This window comes from Schistocerca piceifrons, chromosome 6, assembly GCF_021461385.2.
Source record: "Schistocerca piceifrons isolate TAMUIC-IGC-003096 chromosome 6, iqSchPice1.1, whole genome shotgun sequence".
Taxonomy (NCBI): domain Eukaryota; kingdom Metazoa; phylum Arthropoda; class Insecta; order Orthoptera; family Acrididae; genus Schistocerca; species Schistocerca piceifrons.
In genome coordinates, this window is record NC_060143.1 from 209101411 (window position 1) to 209118425 (window position 17015).

General features: G+C 41.4%; 1 protein-coding gene across 1 annotated transcript in view; it reads left to right on the top strand.

Annotated features, from left to right (window-relative positions):
* The first annotated feature begins 6918 nt into the window (after positions 1 to 6918).
* The window catches only part of LOC124803240 (gamma-aminobutyric acid type B receptor subunit 2), a 431083-nt gene continuing 420986 nt past the window's right edge, over positions 6919 to 17015 (top strand). The window contains exons 1-3 of the mRNA XM_047264421.1: positions 6919 to 6924; positions 13139 to 13189; positions 13410 to 13553. Coding sequence (XP_047120377.1) covers positions 6919 to 6924; positions 13139 to 13189; positions 13410 to 13553 — 201 coding nt within the window. The remainder of the gene's footprint in view (positions 6925 to 13138; positions 13190 to 13409; positions 13554 to 17015) is intronic.

A 17015-nucleotide genomic window follows, 5' to 3' on the forward strand; every position in this document is an offset into this window, starting at 1 on the left:
CTTTAATTCAGTTCCTCCTTTGCGTATCGAAACTCTAATTTCAGCTAATATTGTCAATCATCTCATATATCTCTATCCGTCTTTCGTAAAGGATATACGTTTTTAATGTATCATCACCATACCGAACGTCTAGCTATTGGCAGTCTTTTAAATTTCTTTGCATTCTTTCGAACAGCATACTATTAAAAGATTAAACACATGAGATGTTAAAATGATCGTGCGGCATTCTCCAACTTAAAAATAAACTGATCGAATGACATCGTTATCCAAGCCGTGGTAGACTGAGAAAGGTGTTGGCAGTAAAGACTAATTAGGATAAATCATTCCATGTAATAATATATCGTGTGTCTAATTTTTATTGATTACGGAGATACACCTGGTTGTTTTCATTTTTTGTGTTGGTTCAAAATGTTCAAATGTGTGTGAAATCTTACGGGACTTAATTGTTAAGGTCATCAGTCCCTAAGCTCTCACACTACTTAACCTAAATTATCCTAAGGACAAACACACAAACCCATGCCCGAGGGAGGACTCGAACCTCCGCCGGGACCAGCCGCAGTGTGTTGGTACTCCGGCTGCTATGGGTTTATTTATGCCTTGTGCTTTGAGTTTTGAAGCTATTCTTGAGTTCACGCAAATGCGTTTTTAAATTGTGATTGTGAATGATAGGAAAATTCTAAAAAAAAGAAGTTTAAGCATGTGGCACGTATTTACAAATAATGTGTATGTTGATATGTTATTACTGAACACGTTTTGTAATGAAAACGCTGCTAGTACAGCATAAGATAGACGATTCCTTCCAGTAAGATACGTGAGAAGGATGCAGGGCCCCGCCCTCATACTTCATCTGAACGCAAGAATGAACACAGAATGGAATTAAATAGAAGACATAAATTCAGTCGGTAGAACGAAGTCATTCATCAAGCATATCACGAATATGACGGAAATAACGAGCGCTCAGCATCTATCCATGTGATTTACGGCGGATTAAACATCTGAGGGAAGGAGCTGAAGTAGACGATTGGAATGCTGTCGTTGGCTAATTACCGAGTAATCTCATTTGACGAATCCACCTTCACTTGTGACAGTAGCAATAATTCTTATAACTCACATCGGTGGTCCGACAGAAACCCACATGCTTTTGTGGAGACGCATGTTTAAAAACAATTCTCTGTGCCAGAATGATGTGGTACTAGCGACAATAAGCAGATTGGACCTGTTGTGTTCACACATCGTCTTACAGGGCCGCTTTATGCAGACCAGGGTTTCCCTAGCAGTGTTCTGCGGAACACTGTGGTTCCGCAGGAAGTGAATAAGTTCTCTGCGAAAAACTATAAGTAAATTGGCGGGGCTTATCGACTTTTTGAAGATAATTGTTATTTTTTAATCTTATTATGATTTTTGTGTTATTAGTTCTGATTTAAAAATTAGTTATGATTTAAAATTGAAGTAATCGCTGTATAAAACAAGTATTTCTCATTTTTTAAAATTTTATTGACCTTCAAAATTAACAAGATTCTGCTGCAAATCAGACTACCAAGATTCTCAAGCCCACCCAGCTAGCCGCGCGGTCTAACGCGCTGCTTCCCGAACGGGAAGGCGTGTCGGTCCCCAGCACGAAACTGCCCGGCGGATTAGTGTCGAGATCCGGTGTGCCGGTCAGCCTGTGGATGGTTTTAAGGCTATTTTTCATCTGCCTCGGCGAATGCGATGTGGTTCCCCTCATTCCACCTCAGTTATACTATGTCGGCGATTGCTGTGCAAACACTGTCTCCACATACGCATACACCATTACTCTACCACGCAAACATTTGGTGTTACACTCGTGTGGTATGAGACGTTCCCAGGGGCGTCCACTGGGGGCCGAAACGCACAATAACCCTGGGTCCGGTGTGGGGCGGCGGTGGGGTGAGTGGACTGCTGTAGCCTGTTGTGGGGTTGTGAACCACTGAGGGCTACGGCAGGGACGAAGCCTCTCCGTCTTTTCTATGTCCCCAGTTCAATACCCGTACACACCAAGATTCTCAAAATGTTTCGTCATACGAAACGTTCGGGAACGACTGATCTAGACTGTCGTGAAAACAAGCTTGCAGCAATGTTCCTTTGGCTACAAGGATGAGTATGTTATTCTAGCACTATGGGGCCAGCGAATAGTTTTGTCGTCAGGTATCACATTATCTAATCCTAACATTTCACGGAAGATGGGTCGGCAGAAATGGTCACTTCACTTGGCCACCAAGCTCCTTGGACCTTACGGTTCTAGACTTTTCCTTGTGAGGATGGTCGGCAGGCGAAGTCTGCGAAGTAAACACAAGGGACGATTTAATCGTATGGATTATGAACTGTGACGAAACACCCTTGATGGACAGCAGAGGATCGTAATCTGAGTAAGATGAGAAGAGTAACTGTTTAGTACATCAGGTGGTGCGAGGTCGTGACGCACGTATTTCTAAGCTGTTACTGTGTGAAATTGACGTTGGAGATGTTACTTTGAAAAACAGTAAAAATTGGCCGATGATGTGCCCACTGTTTCAATTTACGAATGGTTACTGGATTGTTCAAGCCACTCAGAGATCAACAAGTATGTCGACAAAGAATTTTTTGCACAGCAGACTTGAGAAAGTTGGTGTGCAATGCTGTAATAGAAGATGTCCAGCAATAACCAGTCACCTAGGCCGTGAAATACACGATTCAAAGCACGAAATGGGGAGACTCCTGGGCGGACCAGCAGTAAGGTCTTGATTGCGTTGCGCATTATACAACAAACAGGTACATTATCTGATCAACGGTATCCGGACATCCCTATGTACTGCGGAATTATGCACGAGATGTAACTAGAGGCAGTCCCACCAGTATAAAATTAGACAGTAAGTATCGTGGAGTCAGTACAGATACAGTAACGGCAGAATTCGTCGGTCGGCAAAGCTCAGTGGCTTCGAACGTTGCCTGGTCGGTGGATGTCGTCTAAGTAACAAATTGATCAGTGATGTTTTAACCCCATAAAGCTGTACATGTAGCTGGTGATGTGATAGTGAAGTGGAAATGCGAAGGAACAATCACATATAAAATAATACCAAGCAGACCACGTGTACTGACGGACAGCAGCCGTCTGGCATTGAGCAACATGCATCGCATGAAATCAATGGAAGGGTCGCTCGTGAGTTTCAAAGTGCTAGCACGATGTCTGTACCTAGGCAGTTAAAAAGAATGGGGTACAATTGGAGAGCAGCTCCGCACAAACCAGATTTTCTGTAGTCACTACTTAGTGTCACTAGAGGTGTTGTAAGGAGCGACGGCACTGGACAGTGGATTATTGGAAGGAAGAGTGATTCCGAGTGATGAATCACACTGGACCCTGTTCGAGTTCGATGGAAGGTTTTAGGTGTGGCGAATGCCTTTAGGACGTTACCTGCCATCATATGAACGACCGAGCGTTTTTCGTGGTTAGGATGTGGTCATCTTACTGCACTTAAGAAAACGCTAAATGTCGAAGAACATGAAGACATTTTACAGTGTTGAATACTGCGTACAGTAGAGGAACAATTCGGAGAAAGTGACTGTTTTTGTCAGCATTAAACTGCATCTTGTCATGCAGCAGCATCTGTTGGGCCATTATTTGTGAAACGGACTCGACTGTCCAGAGACCCGATCTGAACCCAATGTAAAGCCTTTGACTTGGACTGGAACTCCAGTATCGCCCCAGACCCCAGCGTCCAACTGACACCATCTTCCCTGGTTTCGTCTTTTGAGCAAGAATGGGTTGTCTTTCATCCACAGACATTCAGACATCACATTAAAAGTGTCCCCAGCAGAGCTCAAGAATAAAGCCGAAGTGTGGACACTCCCCATGTTAACGTCCACTAACAGATGTCCAGATACTTTCGATCAAATAGTTTTTATATAAGACAATGAGACAGAGTATTATGAGTTATTGTAATGCAACGATGGGATGAGCGGCTTTACTTAGAATCATTGCCATAAGTTAAGTGGTTGCCAAAAGATGTGAGTTCTTGATTTCTGTTAAAAAGTAAATAATTCCAGATTACCGAGCGAGGTGGCCCAGTGGCTAGCACACTGGACTCGCTTTCGGGAGGACGATGTTTCAATCCCGCTTTCGGCAATCCTGATTTAGGTTTCCCGTGCCTTCCCTAAATCTCTCCAGGCAAATGCCGGGATGGTTCCTTTGAAAAGGCACGGCCGACTTCCTTCCTCGTCCTTCCCTAATCCGATGAGAACGATGACCTCGCTGTCTGCTCTCCTCCCCCAGACAACCCAAGCCAACCCAATTCCAGATTATTATTACTTACCTCAAAGTACTCAGTTTAGATTCCATAACTTATCAATTTTGGTCCTAACTGTTTGAGAGTACTGCAGTAATCCAAAAAGGCCCGTCATAACCTTTTTTGTTGCTCTCTTACACTCGGAAATGTCGTTTACTTAGGCATTTTCTAATTGCAGTGTGGACGCACCTAACTGTGCTGACAGCCGGCCGCGGCGGTCTCTCGCGGTTCTAGGCGCTCAGTCCGGAACCGCGCGACTGCTACGGTCGCAGGTTCGAATCCTGCTTCGGGCATGGATGTTTGTGATGTCCTTAGGTTAGTTAGGTTTAAGTAGTTCTAAGTTCTAGGGGACTGATGACCACAGATGTTAGGTCCCATAGTGCTCAGAGCCATTTAACTGCGCTGACAGATTTCCTATCACGGGTATTCGTTACGTGATGTCGTTTCTAAAACTTGCAAAAGCTATGGAACACAGTCAACGAAAAACGCTTTCTACACCAAAGTGTTATTCCAGTACGCTTCTTCTCACTGTAATTACAGAAACGTATCACAAAAGTTTATGTTTAAACACATGCTATCTTTTCTATAGCGGCTATTATGGATCATGAGTGTCCAGTCTGTATTCAGTGTATAGAGTTATTGGAATGTGGTGATTCTTCCTCCATGAATAACATTTTGTAGAGTTAACCTGGCAGTTTCATTCCAGCGACCATACCGTCCGTCAGTTTGTAATTGAAGCACGTCTTCCACACCGATATTCTTCTAAAGCAGTTAAACGAAATCTGTGGGCGTTAATAAAGTACAACATTAAAATTTTTGAGAGACTGCTTGGAAAGTAAAAGCAATGTTGATGTACTGGATGAAAATGAATGTTCGTAGATAATATGGTTGGCGTGCGGAAAAATGTGCTTATTTTGTGAGCTAAGGAGAAGAAGAAATTTGTTGTGGAATCATTTTAACTTATTGCTACCCTCAGAGTATGTCTTGCTAAATTTCTGCATGTTCTTGGCAGTTAGGATTGCCACCTATCTCGATTTGTAGGGAACATCAATAATTTATAGGGAACATCCCTAATTTTCCATAATTCTCCCGTCTCTATATGAATATGATGGGACAATGTATCAAAGTAAACTCTGTTAACTTTTCCTGTTTTAAGTTTCAAGTATGGCATTCGCAGTTTAGTTTTAGGGTGAGGATAAAAGTTTTGCATATTTATTATGCTAAGCGCCACCTTTTGTTTGAAGGGCCCCCAGTTTTGACTTGTTTAATGCGGCAAACCAAACTCACTGGCGTTGCTGTTACGTGAGTGTAAGTAAACAGTCATTAATTGCAATTTGTGATTGGTTTCGATAATGGGCCAATGATCTTTGTGTTCTGAACTAAAATAAATTTAGTAACAGCTTTACTTCAGTACCTTAGTCCTGTTAGGCTGGTATTACACTATCATATTTCTTTGTCAAAGTTGATGTGTCAAATATTTGTATCAAAGAAATTTGATAGTGCAATAGGGAACTTTGTCAAGTCTCGCATGTCGTCAAATAAATATGATCAAATCTAGGGCCTCGCCGTAGATTTGATAATAAAAATCGTTCGTCTCCTGTTCACTGCAATGTGAAATGTTACCACTTGGAGCGCTGGCGTCGCTACAGCTATTTGGCGTCTCTGCAGTGAGTTAGTAAATATGGCTACAAATTTGGTGTGTTCTTGTTACTTCGACTTTTTTTTAATAAACTTGTTTCGACTAAGGTGGTGGATGAGCAAGGGGTACAGTGCATGCTAATAATTGTTTGCTGGTGGGCAGGTGGAATGTGCTGCAGGCGACTTCATGTCCACAATCACAGCTACAGCCATCCAGTTCTACATCGGGAAACATACAGGCACATTTTCAGCAAGCTGGAGTATAGGATGTGGTCACACTCTAAAATAAAAAATTCTTTCTTAGCTTTCCATGCTACTCCGTCTATTTTTTCAACTCTGGGTGCCACAAGTTAACAAGCGCTTCATCTCTTTCGTACTTTGTATTAATTTTGTAGCTGTTGGAACAGTTTCCATTAATTAAATTATTCAAAAGTAAAAATAGTTCTTATTGCCCGTATAGTGCACTTAACATTTATGTACCTGCATATATTCCCCCTTTAGAGCTATATAAATCGCTTCACACGTTTCTAAAATTATTTTGGTTAATATGAAATCTGATATTAGAGTGCTGCGCTGTCAACTAGAGTAGCTCTCTCCTTTATCAAGAAATCGCAGTGTCATAGTTTGCCAGTCTTCTGCACAAATAGCATTTCTCAAAAGAGTATTCTGTTCTGTAATACACTTTCATCTATTCGTAAGTTGGCTGGTTGGTTGAATTGGGTAATTTGCATATTAAGAATTGACTTCCTCCACCTGCAGCTCTCCTAACAAATTTTGCTGAACGCTTTTACTATCTCGACGTAATACCTTTGGCTTTACCCAAGTATGTTTCCTTCTTTCCGCCAGTTTTCATCCAAATACACACACAATGCAACTGTAGTACTAGCAACTGGAGAGCATAATAACAAGTTGTTGTCCGCCATCTTGAAATGTGACGAAAGTGTAATACCCTTTTTTAGCGCAACGTCAGAGATCTTTGTCATGTTGAAGCTAAGCGACAATGCAGGTTGGTGTTAATTCATAGGCGTTCCGCGAGGGTGGGTCAAGTGCCTTGTCCACAGACCTTTATAGAGCCTACCCAACTAAAAATTCCCACGCTTTTCCGTACAGCAATCGGCGAGAATAATCTCCAACAGCGGGCAGCACTGTTGCCAGCTTTCAGCTGCGAAGAACAAACAGCTACAGGTGACAACACTAGTCAGCTCTAGTGCTGCAGTAAGAATGAGGTGTTGCCACAGACACGTACACAAAAAGGTCTTCCGTGACTTGTTGAGATAAACGCGCAAAGCAGCGGTGCTAATCGCACTGCAGCTGTCTGGCATCTGGTCTCACCGATTTTACTGTAGCAATTTTTGTCCGATTCTACTAAACTGCTTATGTAACTTTGCCTAACGCGGAGGGGAATTTCACTTGGCATGACTGCACAACAATGTGCCACACTGAAGACACGTAGACCGCACTGGTTCAATCCCAGGCCGTTAAAAATCGATTATAATGGCCACTTTGAGTGTTGTTTACTGAGTCTTTCCACAACCTCCTAACTGAATGCTGGCTAGCATTGGGTAAATTTTTCCCAAACAACAAGGCATGAAAATAATCCATTAAATCAGTTAACATGGCTGATGAAAAGTTTCGTACGTAAAGTAAACTTTATAAACAGTAGTAAGTTAAACAAACGTATTCGAAATTAATTTACGTTTCTTCACATTGAGATTCATTAATAAGATAATTCTTGCTGATTGATACATTATAGAACGTTCGCAGTCATTCCAAGTTTTTTCAGTTCCTCGTTTTTAATTTGCAGTGTGAACTTGTAATATTGGTTCATAAATATGAATATTTCTTGTTGATTATTTAGTACACTCGTTAAATGTCCATTATTTAATCATAATAAGGACGAAATTTCATATCACTGAATCAAAAAGGGTGGCATTCATATTCGTTTTAGTAATATAAACAAGAAAAGTACATTGCATAAACAAATAAGACATGCTTCTTGTTAGGTACAAAGTAATCAACATTCTCTTAGTAGCTACTTAATCAGTCATTTGAGATGTAATACTTTTTTGTGTACTTCCTGTTAAATATGGTTCTTAGGCCTTGATGCTTTCTCAGACTGCCGGAATCAGTTTTTGACAACTGTAGAATCTTGCCCCACTTAGGTAAATTAGGAAACTGATTTGTTAATTAGTGATGCAAGTGATATATGGTAAGACGAGTTACTCTACATTTAGTGGCCGGCCGGTGTGGCTGAGCGGTTCTAGGCACTTCATTCTGGTACCGCGCGACCGCTACGGTCCCAGGTTCTAATCCTGCCTCGGGCATGGATGTGTGAGATGTCCTTAGGTTAGTTAGGTTTTAGTAGTTCTAAGTTCTCAGGGACTGATGACCTCAGATATTAAGTTCCATGCTGCTCAGAGCCGTTTCAACCATTTGAACCATATTTAGTCTGATGGGCTCTGACCAGTAGCTTTCTTCATAAACTTCAGTAAAGTAGACATAATAACATTTATAAAAGGTGCGAGGCAGTTTACAAGAAAAAAAATGGTTCAAATTGTTGTGGATTGGCAGGAGAGCCAACCCAGAAATACTAGAGGAAGCCGAAAGGCACGCGTTTTAGCTCACGCAGGCTGGCGTGAGGTCTGGAACAGGGCAAGGAAATTAGACTTTAGTAAAACGGACGTAGCTGGTGGAATACTTAACTTTAATCCATTAATGGTGAACGTCGGTCTGACGGTACATGATTAACAAGATCAATAGCAACTGATAATGGCGCCTTGCTAGATCGTAGCAAATGACGCAGCTGAAGGCTATGCTAACTATCGTCTCGGCAAATGAGAGCGTATTTTGTCAGTGAAACCATCGCTAGCAAAGTCGGCTGTACAACTGGGGCGAGTGCTTAGCAAGTCTCTCTAGACCTGCCGTGTGGCGGCGCTCGGTCTGCAATCACTGGTAGTGGCGACACGTGGGTCCGATGTATACTAACGGACCGCGGCCGATTTAAAGGCTACCACCTAACAAGTGTGGTGTCTGGCGGTGACACCACAGAAATGGCTCTGAGCACTATGGTACTTAACATCTGAGAACTTAGAACTACTTAAACCTAACTAACATAAGGACATCACATACATTCATGCCCGAGGCAGGATTCGAACCTGCGACCGTAGCGGTCGCGCGGTTCCAGACTGAAGCGCCTAGAACCACTAGGCCACTGCGGCCGGCGGTTTACGAGATACTGAATTCGCTATTACTTATATTGTTTGTTGTTGTTGTTGTTGTCTTCATTCCTGAGACTGGTTTGATGCAGCTCTCCATGCTACCCTATCCTGTGCAGGCTTCTTCATCCCCCAGTACTTATTGCAACCCACATCCTTCTGAATCCGCTTAGTGTATTCATCTCTTGGTCTCCCTCTACGATTTTTAACCTCCACACTGCCCTCCAATGCTAAATTTGTGATCCCTTGATGCCTCAGAACATGTCCTACTAACCGGTCCCTTATTTTTGTCAAGTTGTGCCACATACTCCTCTTCTCCCAAATTCTTTTCAATACTTCATCATTAGTTACGTGATCTACCCATCTAATATTCAGCATTCTTCTGTAGCACCACATTTCGAAAGCTTCTATTCTCTTCTTGTCTAAACTATTTATCGTCCACGTTTCACTTCCATACATGGCTACACTCCACACAAATACTTTCAGAAACGACTTCCTGACATTTAAATCTATACTCGATGTTAACAAATTTCTCTTCTTCAGAAACGGTTTCCTTGCCATTGCCAGTCTACATTTTATATCTTCTCTACTTCGACCATCATCAGTTATTTTGCTCCCCAAATAGCAAAACTCCTTTACTACTTTAAGTGTCTCATTTCCTAATCTAATTCCCTCAGCATCACCCGACTTAATTCGACTACATTCCATTATATTCGTTTTGCTTTTGTTGATGTTCATCTTGTATCCTCCTTTCAAGACACTGTCCATTCCGTTCAACTGCTCTTCCAAATCCTTTGCTGTCTCTGACAGAATTACAATGTCATCGGCGAACCTCTAAGTTTTTATTTCTTCTCCATGGATTTTAATACCTACTCCGAATTTTTCTTTTGTTTCCTTTACTGCTTGCTCAATATACAGTTTGAATAACATCGGGGAGAGGCTACAACCCTGTCTCACTCCCTTCCCAAACACTGCTTCCCTTTCATGCCCCTCGACTCTTATAACTGCCATCTGGATTCTGTACAAATTGTAAATAGCCTTTCGCTCCCTGTATTTTACCCTTGCCACCTTTAGAATTTGAAAGAGAGTATTCCAGTCAACATTGTCAAAAGCTTTCTCTACAAATGCTAGAAACGTAGGTTTGCCTTTCCTTAATCTTTCTTCTAAGGTAAGTCGTAAGGTCAGAATTGCCTCACGTGTTCCAACAATTCTGCGGAATCCAACTGGTCTTCCCCGAGGTCGGCTTCAACCAGTTTTTCCATTCGTCTGTAAAGAATCCGCGTTAGTATTTTGCATCCGTGACTTATTAAACTGATAGTTCGGTAATTTTCACATTTGTCAACACCTGCTTTCTTTGGGATTGGAATTATTATATTCTTCTTGAAGTCTGAGAGTATTTCGCCTGTCTCATACATCTTGCTCACCAGATTGTAGAGTTTTGTCTGGAATGGCTCTCCCAAGGCCTCACTAGTTCTAATGGAATGTTGTCTACTCCCGGGGCCTTGTTTCGACTCTGGTCTTTCAGTGCTCTGTCAAACACTTCACTCAGTATCGTATCTCCCATTTCATCTTCATCTACATCCACTTCCATTTCCATAATATTGTCCTCAAGTACATCGCCCGTGTATAGACCCTCTATATACTCCTTCCACCTTTCCGCTTTCCTTTCTTAGCTGAGAACTGGGTTTCCATCTGAGCTCTTGATATTCATACAAGTGGTCCTCTTTTCTCCAAAGGTCTCTTTAATTTTCCTGTATGCAGTATCTATCTTACCCCTAGTGAGATAAGCCTCTACATCCTTACATTTGTCCTCTAGCCATCCCTGCTTAGCCATTTTGCACTTCCTGTCGATCACATTTTTCAGACGTCTGTATTCCTTTTTGCCTGCTTCATTTACGGCATTTTTATGTTTTCTCTTTTCATCAATTAACTTCAATATTTCTTCTGTTACACAAGGATTTCTACTAGCCCTCATCTTTTTAACTACTTGATCCTCTGCTGCCTTCACCACTTCATCCCTCAGAGCTACCCATTCTTCTTCTACTGCACTTCTTTCCCGCATTACTGTCAATTGTTCCCTTATGCTCTCCCTGAAACTCTGTACAACCTCTGATTCTTTCAGTTTATCCAGGTCCCATCTCCTTAAATTCCCACCTTTTTGCAGTTTCTTCAGTTTTAATCTACAGTTCATAACCAATAGATTGTGGTCAGAGTCCATATCTGCCCCTGGAAATGTCTTAGAATTTCAAGCCTGGTTCCTAAATCTCTGTCTTACCATTATGTAATCTATCTGATACCTTCTAGTATCTCCAGGATTCCTCCAAGTATACAACCTTCTTTCATGATTCTTGAACCAAGTTTTAGCTATGATTAAGTTATGCTCTGTGCAAAACTCTACCAGGCGGCTTCCTCTTTCATTTCTTAGCCCCAATCCAAATTCACCTACTATGTTTCCTTCTCTCCCTTTTCCTACTCTCGAATTCCAGTTACCCATGACTATTAAATTTTCGTCTCCCTTCACTACCTGAATAATTTCTTTTATCTCATCATACATTTCTTCAATTTCTTCATCATCTGCAGAGCTAGCTGGCATGTAAACTTGTACTACTGTAGTAGGCGTGGGCTTCGTGTCTATCATGGCCACAATGATGCGTTCACTATGCTGTTTGTAGTAGCTTACCCGCATTCCTATTTTCCTGTTCATTATTAAACCTACTCCTGCATTACCCCTATTTGATTTTGTGTTTATAACCCTGTATTCATCTACCCAAAAGTCTTATTCCTCCTGCCACCAAACTTCACTAATTCCCACTATATCTAACTTTAACCTATCCATTTCCCTTTTTAAATTTTCTAATCTACTTGCCCGGTTGAGGGATCTGACATTCCACACTCCGATCCGTAGAACGCAAGTTTCCCTTTTCCTGATAACGACGTCCTCTTGAGTAGTCCCCGCCCGGAGATCCGAATGGGGGACTATTTTACCTCCGGAATATTTTACCCAAGACGACGCCATCATCATTTATCCATACAGTAAAGCTGCATGCCCTCGGGAAAAATTACGGCCGTTGTTTCCCCTTGCTTTCAGCCGTTCGCAGTACCAGCACAGCAAGGCCGTTTTGGTGAATGTTGCAAGGCCAGGTCAGTCAATCATCCAGAATTTTGCCTCTGCAACTACTGAAAAGGCTGCTGCCCCTCTTCAGGAACCACACGCTTGTCTGGCCTCTCAACAGATACCCCTCCGTTGTGGTTGCACCTACGGTACGGCCATCTGTATCGCTGAGGCACGCAAGCCTCCCCACCAACGGCAAGGTGCATGGTTCATATTGTTACCGCCTAGGTATTGTTTGCCAGGACACGATGCTACTCACGACGTATTATGTAGATCAGTGGTAGTCAGTCTCGTCCCTACAACCCAACAGTCGTCGTCTCAGCCTTCATGGTGGCCGATAGGCAGTACTGGTTTTAAAATCATTTTCATTAGGTTTATTGTAAAATTTATTTGGTACATAATTGTAATTATTATATGATTTAACTTGTAGTAACTTTACTTTATACATTTCATAAAGTAAACTTACTTCCCTACCTTTTAAATCACCATACTGTGGAGATAAAAAAGTGGCCAGTGGGTGAAAACGAATGACTATCCCCGAGATAGATGACATCAGGCATAAAAAGAGCAAGGAAGGTGACACTTTTCAAATTCTGAGAAAATTAAGCTTTTAATGTTTACAGATTAGAATGAATTCTGGATAAATGCTTCATTCTACAACTTCATATTCCTAACTAAGGTTTTATTTATCTTTTTCCATATACGTAACGTTATGAAACCAATGTCCGCCCCGATAGCTGAGTGGTCAGCGTGACACATTGCCGTCCTACGTACTCGGGTTCGATTCTCGTCTGGGTCAGAGATTTTCTCCTCTCAGGGACTGGGTGTTGTGTTGTCATTTAACCAGTGGTACTGCTATTATCGGCACATTTCTGATAAGGTGCTGCAGCTAGATTTCTCATCAGACGCTATTTACACTCAAGCTAGTCATGTCCTGTACACTCGTGCAGGTGATTAGTGTCGTTGGCAATGGAATCATTGACAAATTTCGGCGTTAACGATCCATCCTGCCAAATTCACGCTCGAAATCTCTATGCTGCCTGACGCTGCAATTTTCGCGTACAAGAGTGTAATTTAGCAACGCCACAAGCTGTATAACGCCATGTAGCCGATAATTAGAACAGATGGTTGTTCACCGTCGCCTCTTTGTGTTTCGTGTTACAGTGTGATCCCGGGGTAGGCGTGGACGCGTTCTTCCATGCCCTGTACACGCAGAACTCGACTCGCACCGTCATGCTGCTGGGCTCCGCCTGCTCTGACGTCACCGAAAGCCTCGCCAAGGTGGTGCCCTACTGGAACATCGTCCAGGTACGGTAAGCGACTGATGTCCAGTCTCAATGCCGCACGGCTTTCGAATTGCTATCCAACAACAGAATTTGCCACCAAATACAGAGGTCTGTTTTACAAGTGCCTTAACAACTGAAAATGTTATATTCACTTTTCTGTGTGAGGTACTGGATGGATTAAGCAATAGCAGATATGCCAACTTTCAAAAGTGAAAAATCAGGAGAATTTTAGCGGTGTACTATTGTGAATTACAACACTTCCCTGAAGATTAAAGTTGCAATAATTCAATACCTGTAAAAATTCAATTACATTTTCTTTATTATTTACATGTAAATATAAATAATGGACATACCTGAGCCTTCGGACTGTATAGTTTATAATTCGACATGCTGAACAACATGAATGATGAGCTCTGCAGGCTTCTTTGGATTCACACACATTCAAGTGAAGCACTCTCGAGAGAACTACAGTTCGAAATTACGCTCCGAGAAAACAAATTAAAGCCTATTAGACTTCTATTTAGACATTAGCACACTTTTTTCATGAATGAATCACTGTTAAATGATCACACATTTTCATTTCATAATGCAGCCCATATTTGCTTGGCATCTTATATCCGTAAGACATCTTTCCCAAATTTAAATCAATTTCATGCAGGATTAACATGTTAGGCTTAGCGAATAATCTGAATAGTTTATCAGTCTGAATTTGTCTGATTACGGTAGTTATTTATTCAGCACACCCGTAGCTGACTTAGCCTTCTTCAAAAACCCTGGACTAAATTTCTGCTCAAAGCACTTGCCTTTATGAACTGATTTTAAAATTAAAAATTTCTCCAAAGACGTTTCTGGAAGCATGGACCTGAACTGAGTTTTGCTCTTTGTAACTGTGTTAAAAATTCTCTCACATTTCGCATTACTATGTGGAATTGACATAATAGCCAACATCACCTTTGCAAGTTTATGATATTGAAGAACCCCATCAGCCAATTTCATATGACCTACCAACGCCCAATGAACATCAATTCTCTCTGCTGCCAAGTTGGTCTCTTCCAGCTGAAAGTTACAGAACTGAGAGAGGAGAATATCAACTTCTGTATCTAAGTGTTCACTTTCGCTAGTCAGAATATTAACATAGTCATGTAGAAGCCATACGTTGTCATCCATCAATACATCGAAGGCGCAGGATTTTCAGATAGTAAGGAAAGTATTGAAACTGCTCTGAAAATCGGGTGATCGGTCTTCACAATCGGGAGATCGGGAGGAAGAAGGGAAAATCGGGAGAAATGGCACGTCTGCAAAAGGTTCGAGCGCTAGGCACCGTTTTTGATTTAACTAAGGCGTTTGATTATGTTAACATAAAATACTGCTCCAGAAGATGGATTATTATGGAATATGAGGAGTAGCTCATGACTGGTTCACCTCTTACTGTAACTACTGACAGCAAAAGTCATTATTCACAGTATTGAAAATGGTTATCATTTGGGGTCTGAGTGGGGCACGGTTAAATGAGGGGGGGAGTGCCCCAGGGGTCAGTGCAGGAGCGACTCCTGTCCCTTATTCATATGAATGATATGCCCTCTAGTATTACAGGTGATTCTAAAATATTCCTGTTTGCTGATGTCCGTAGCTTGGTAGTATAGGATGTGTGCAACGTTGGCACCTGTTTCAAATAGTGCAGTTCATGACACAAGTTCATGGCGTCTAGAAAATAAACTAATGCAAATCACAGTAAGACTCAGTTTTTATATTTTCTAACACACTATTCAACAAAATTTTGATTTCACACAATGGGCATTTGATTAGTGAAACTGTAAAGTTCAAATTTCTAGACGTTCAGATTGATAGTAAGCTGTCGTGGGAAGCCCACGTTCAGGATCTTGTTCAAAGACTTAATGCTGCAATTTTTACTATTCGAACGGCATTCGAAGTAAGTGGTAGTTCGACACGAAAAGTGGTCTACTTTGCTTAGTTTCATTCATTTATGACGTATGGTATTATATCCTGGGGTAGCTCTTCCCGTTCTAAAAGGATATTTTTTGCTTAGAAACGGGCTGTTCGGGCAATAAGTGATGTAAGTTCGCAAACCTCTTGTCGACCCCTCTTCATTAGTCAGGGTATTCTGACATTAGCTTCTCAATGTATATATTCTTTACTGTCGTTTCTTGTTAATATTATCGGCTTATTCCCAAGAATTAGCAGCTTTCACTAAGTTAATGCTAGGCAGAAATCCAGTCTGCATTTACATCACACTACCTTGACTTTTGTGCAGAAAGATGTGCAGTATGCTGCTGCATCCATTTTCAATAAGCTACCACAAGAATTCAAAAATCTCAGCAGTAATCCAGGCGCTTTCAAGCCGAAACTGAAGAATTTCTTCAGGGGTCACTCCCTTTCTTCGGTCGAGGAGTTCCTTGAAAAATTAAGCTGAATCCTGTATTATATTGTTGATAACATTTACATAAACTTATGGCTTCTCTTTTTTGGGTTCATAAACATTTTACTTTATCTGTTATGGTACTGACATGCTTCGTTACCTTGGAGTTTTGCTCCTCAATTTGGTCCTACGGAACTAGATGTGCTATAGAAAACCCTCAATCAATATCTGGGGAGTGTAGTTTCAAATCGTACTGCACGGATCATAATATTATAATTTTACAGGAAGCGGTAAAACGTTAGCTTCGTAACTAAACGAGATAGGTCAAATTCTCAACGGCAGGACCTAAGTATTTAGATTATGTTCCAGAATTAGTCATGACTGAAATCATTTACGAATGAATGAAGGCGCCATTTTAATGTCTAAGGTACACTTAAAACGTTTTGAACCAATACGCTGAACAAAATGCGCGATGTGTTACAATCTTGCACTTAGTCCCTCTTCCTCGTGAAAGAGAAGGATCAGGTGCCAAAATCCTACTGTTCAAGAATATTTAGTTACTCAGCTCTTTGCTGCAGAATGATGATGACGTTTCAAAAACAAAGTAACGGCTTAACACTTTAGTAACAGTATTACAAACAACACTGTAACCTATCTCATAAGACAGAACTATGGAATTTCGTTTGCGCTTCGCAGCTTTTCATGGTTCGGGAGATATAACTTTCATTATATACATGAGTCAGCAATCGTGCTCCACTTTCTTCGGTGCTCCGTACTCTATTTTTTGCTTCCGCCAGATAGAATACTGGGATGTCTGCACACTTGATTCTACCTTCTTTGTGATTACAAGGGGGCAAAACAGTACTTAAATGTGGATCTCGGTTGAAGCGAAATAAGTCTTCTCAAGTCATAACTACACACGGTACGCTCAATATCAGCATTAAAACATGCAGTTATGCAATCTTTTCCACTCTAATAACACATCTCTGCGCCGAAATTAGAAATTTGACTGAAAATGGATCATTCGCAAAGTTCACCACGTGTTATTAGTTACTGAGCTTCCTTCTCACGCTGTTCTTTAGTTTTCACAGCTCTAATTCTCATTCA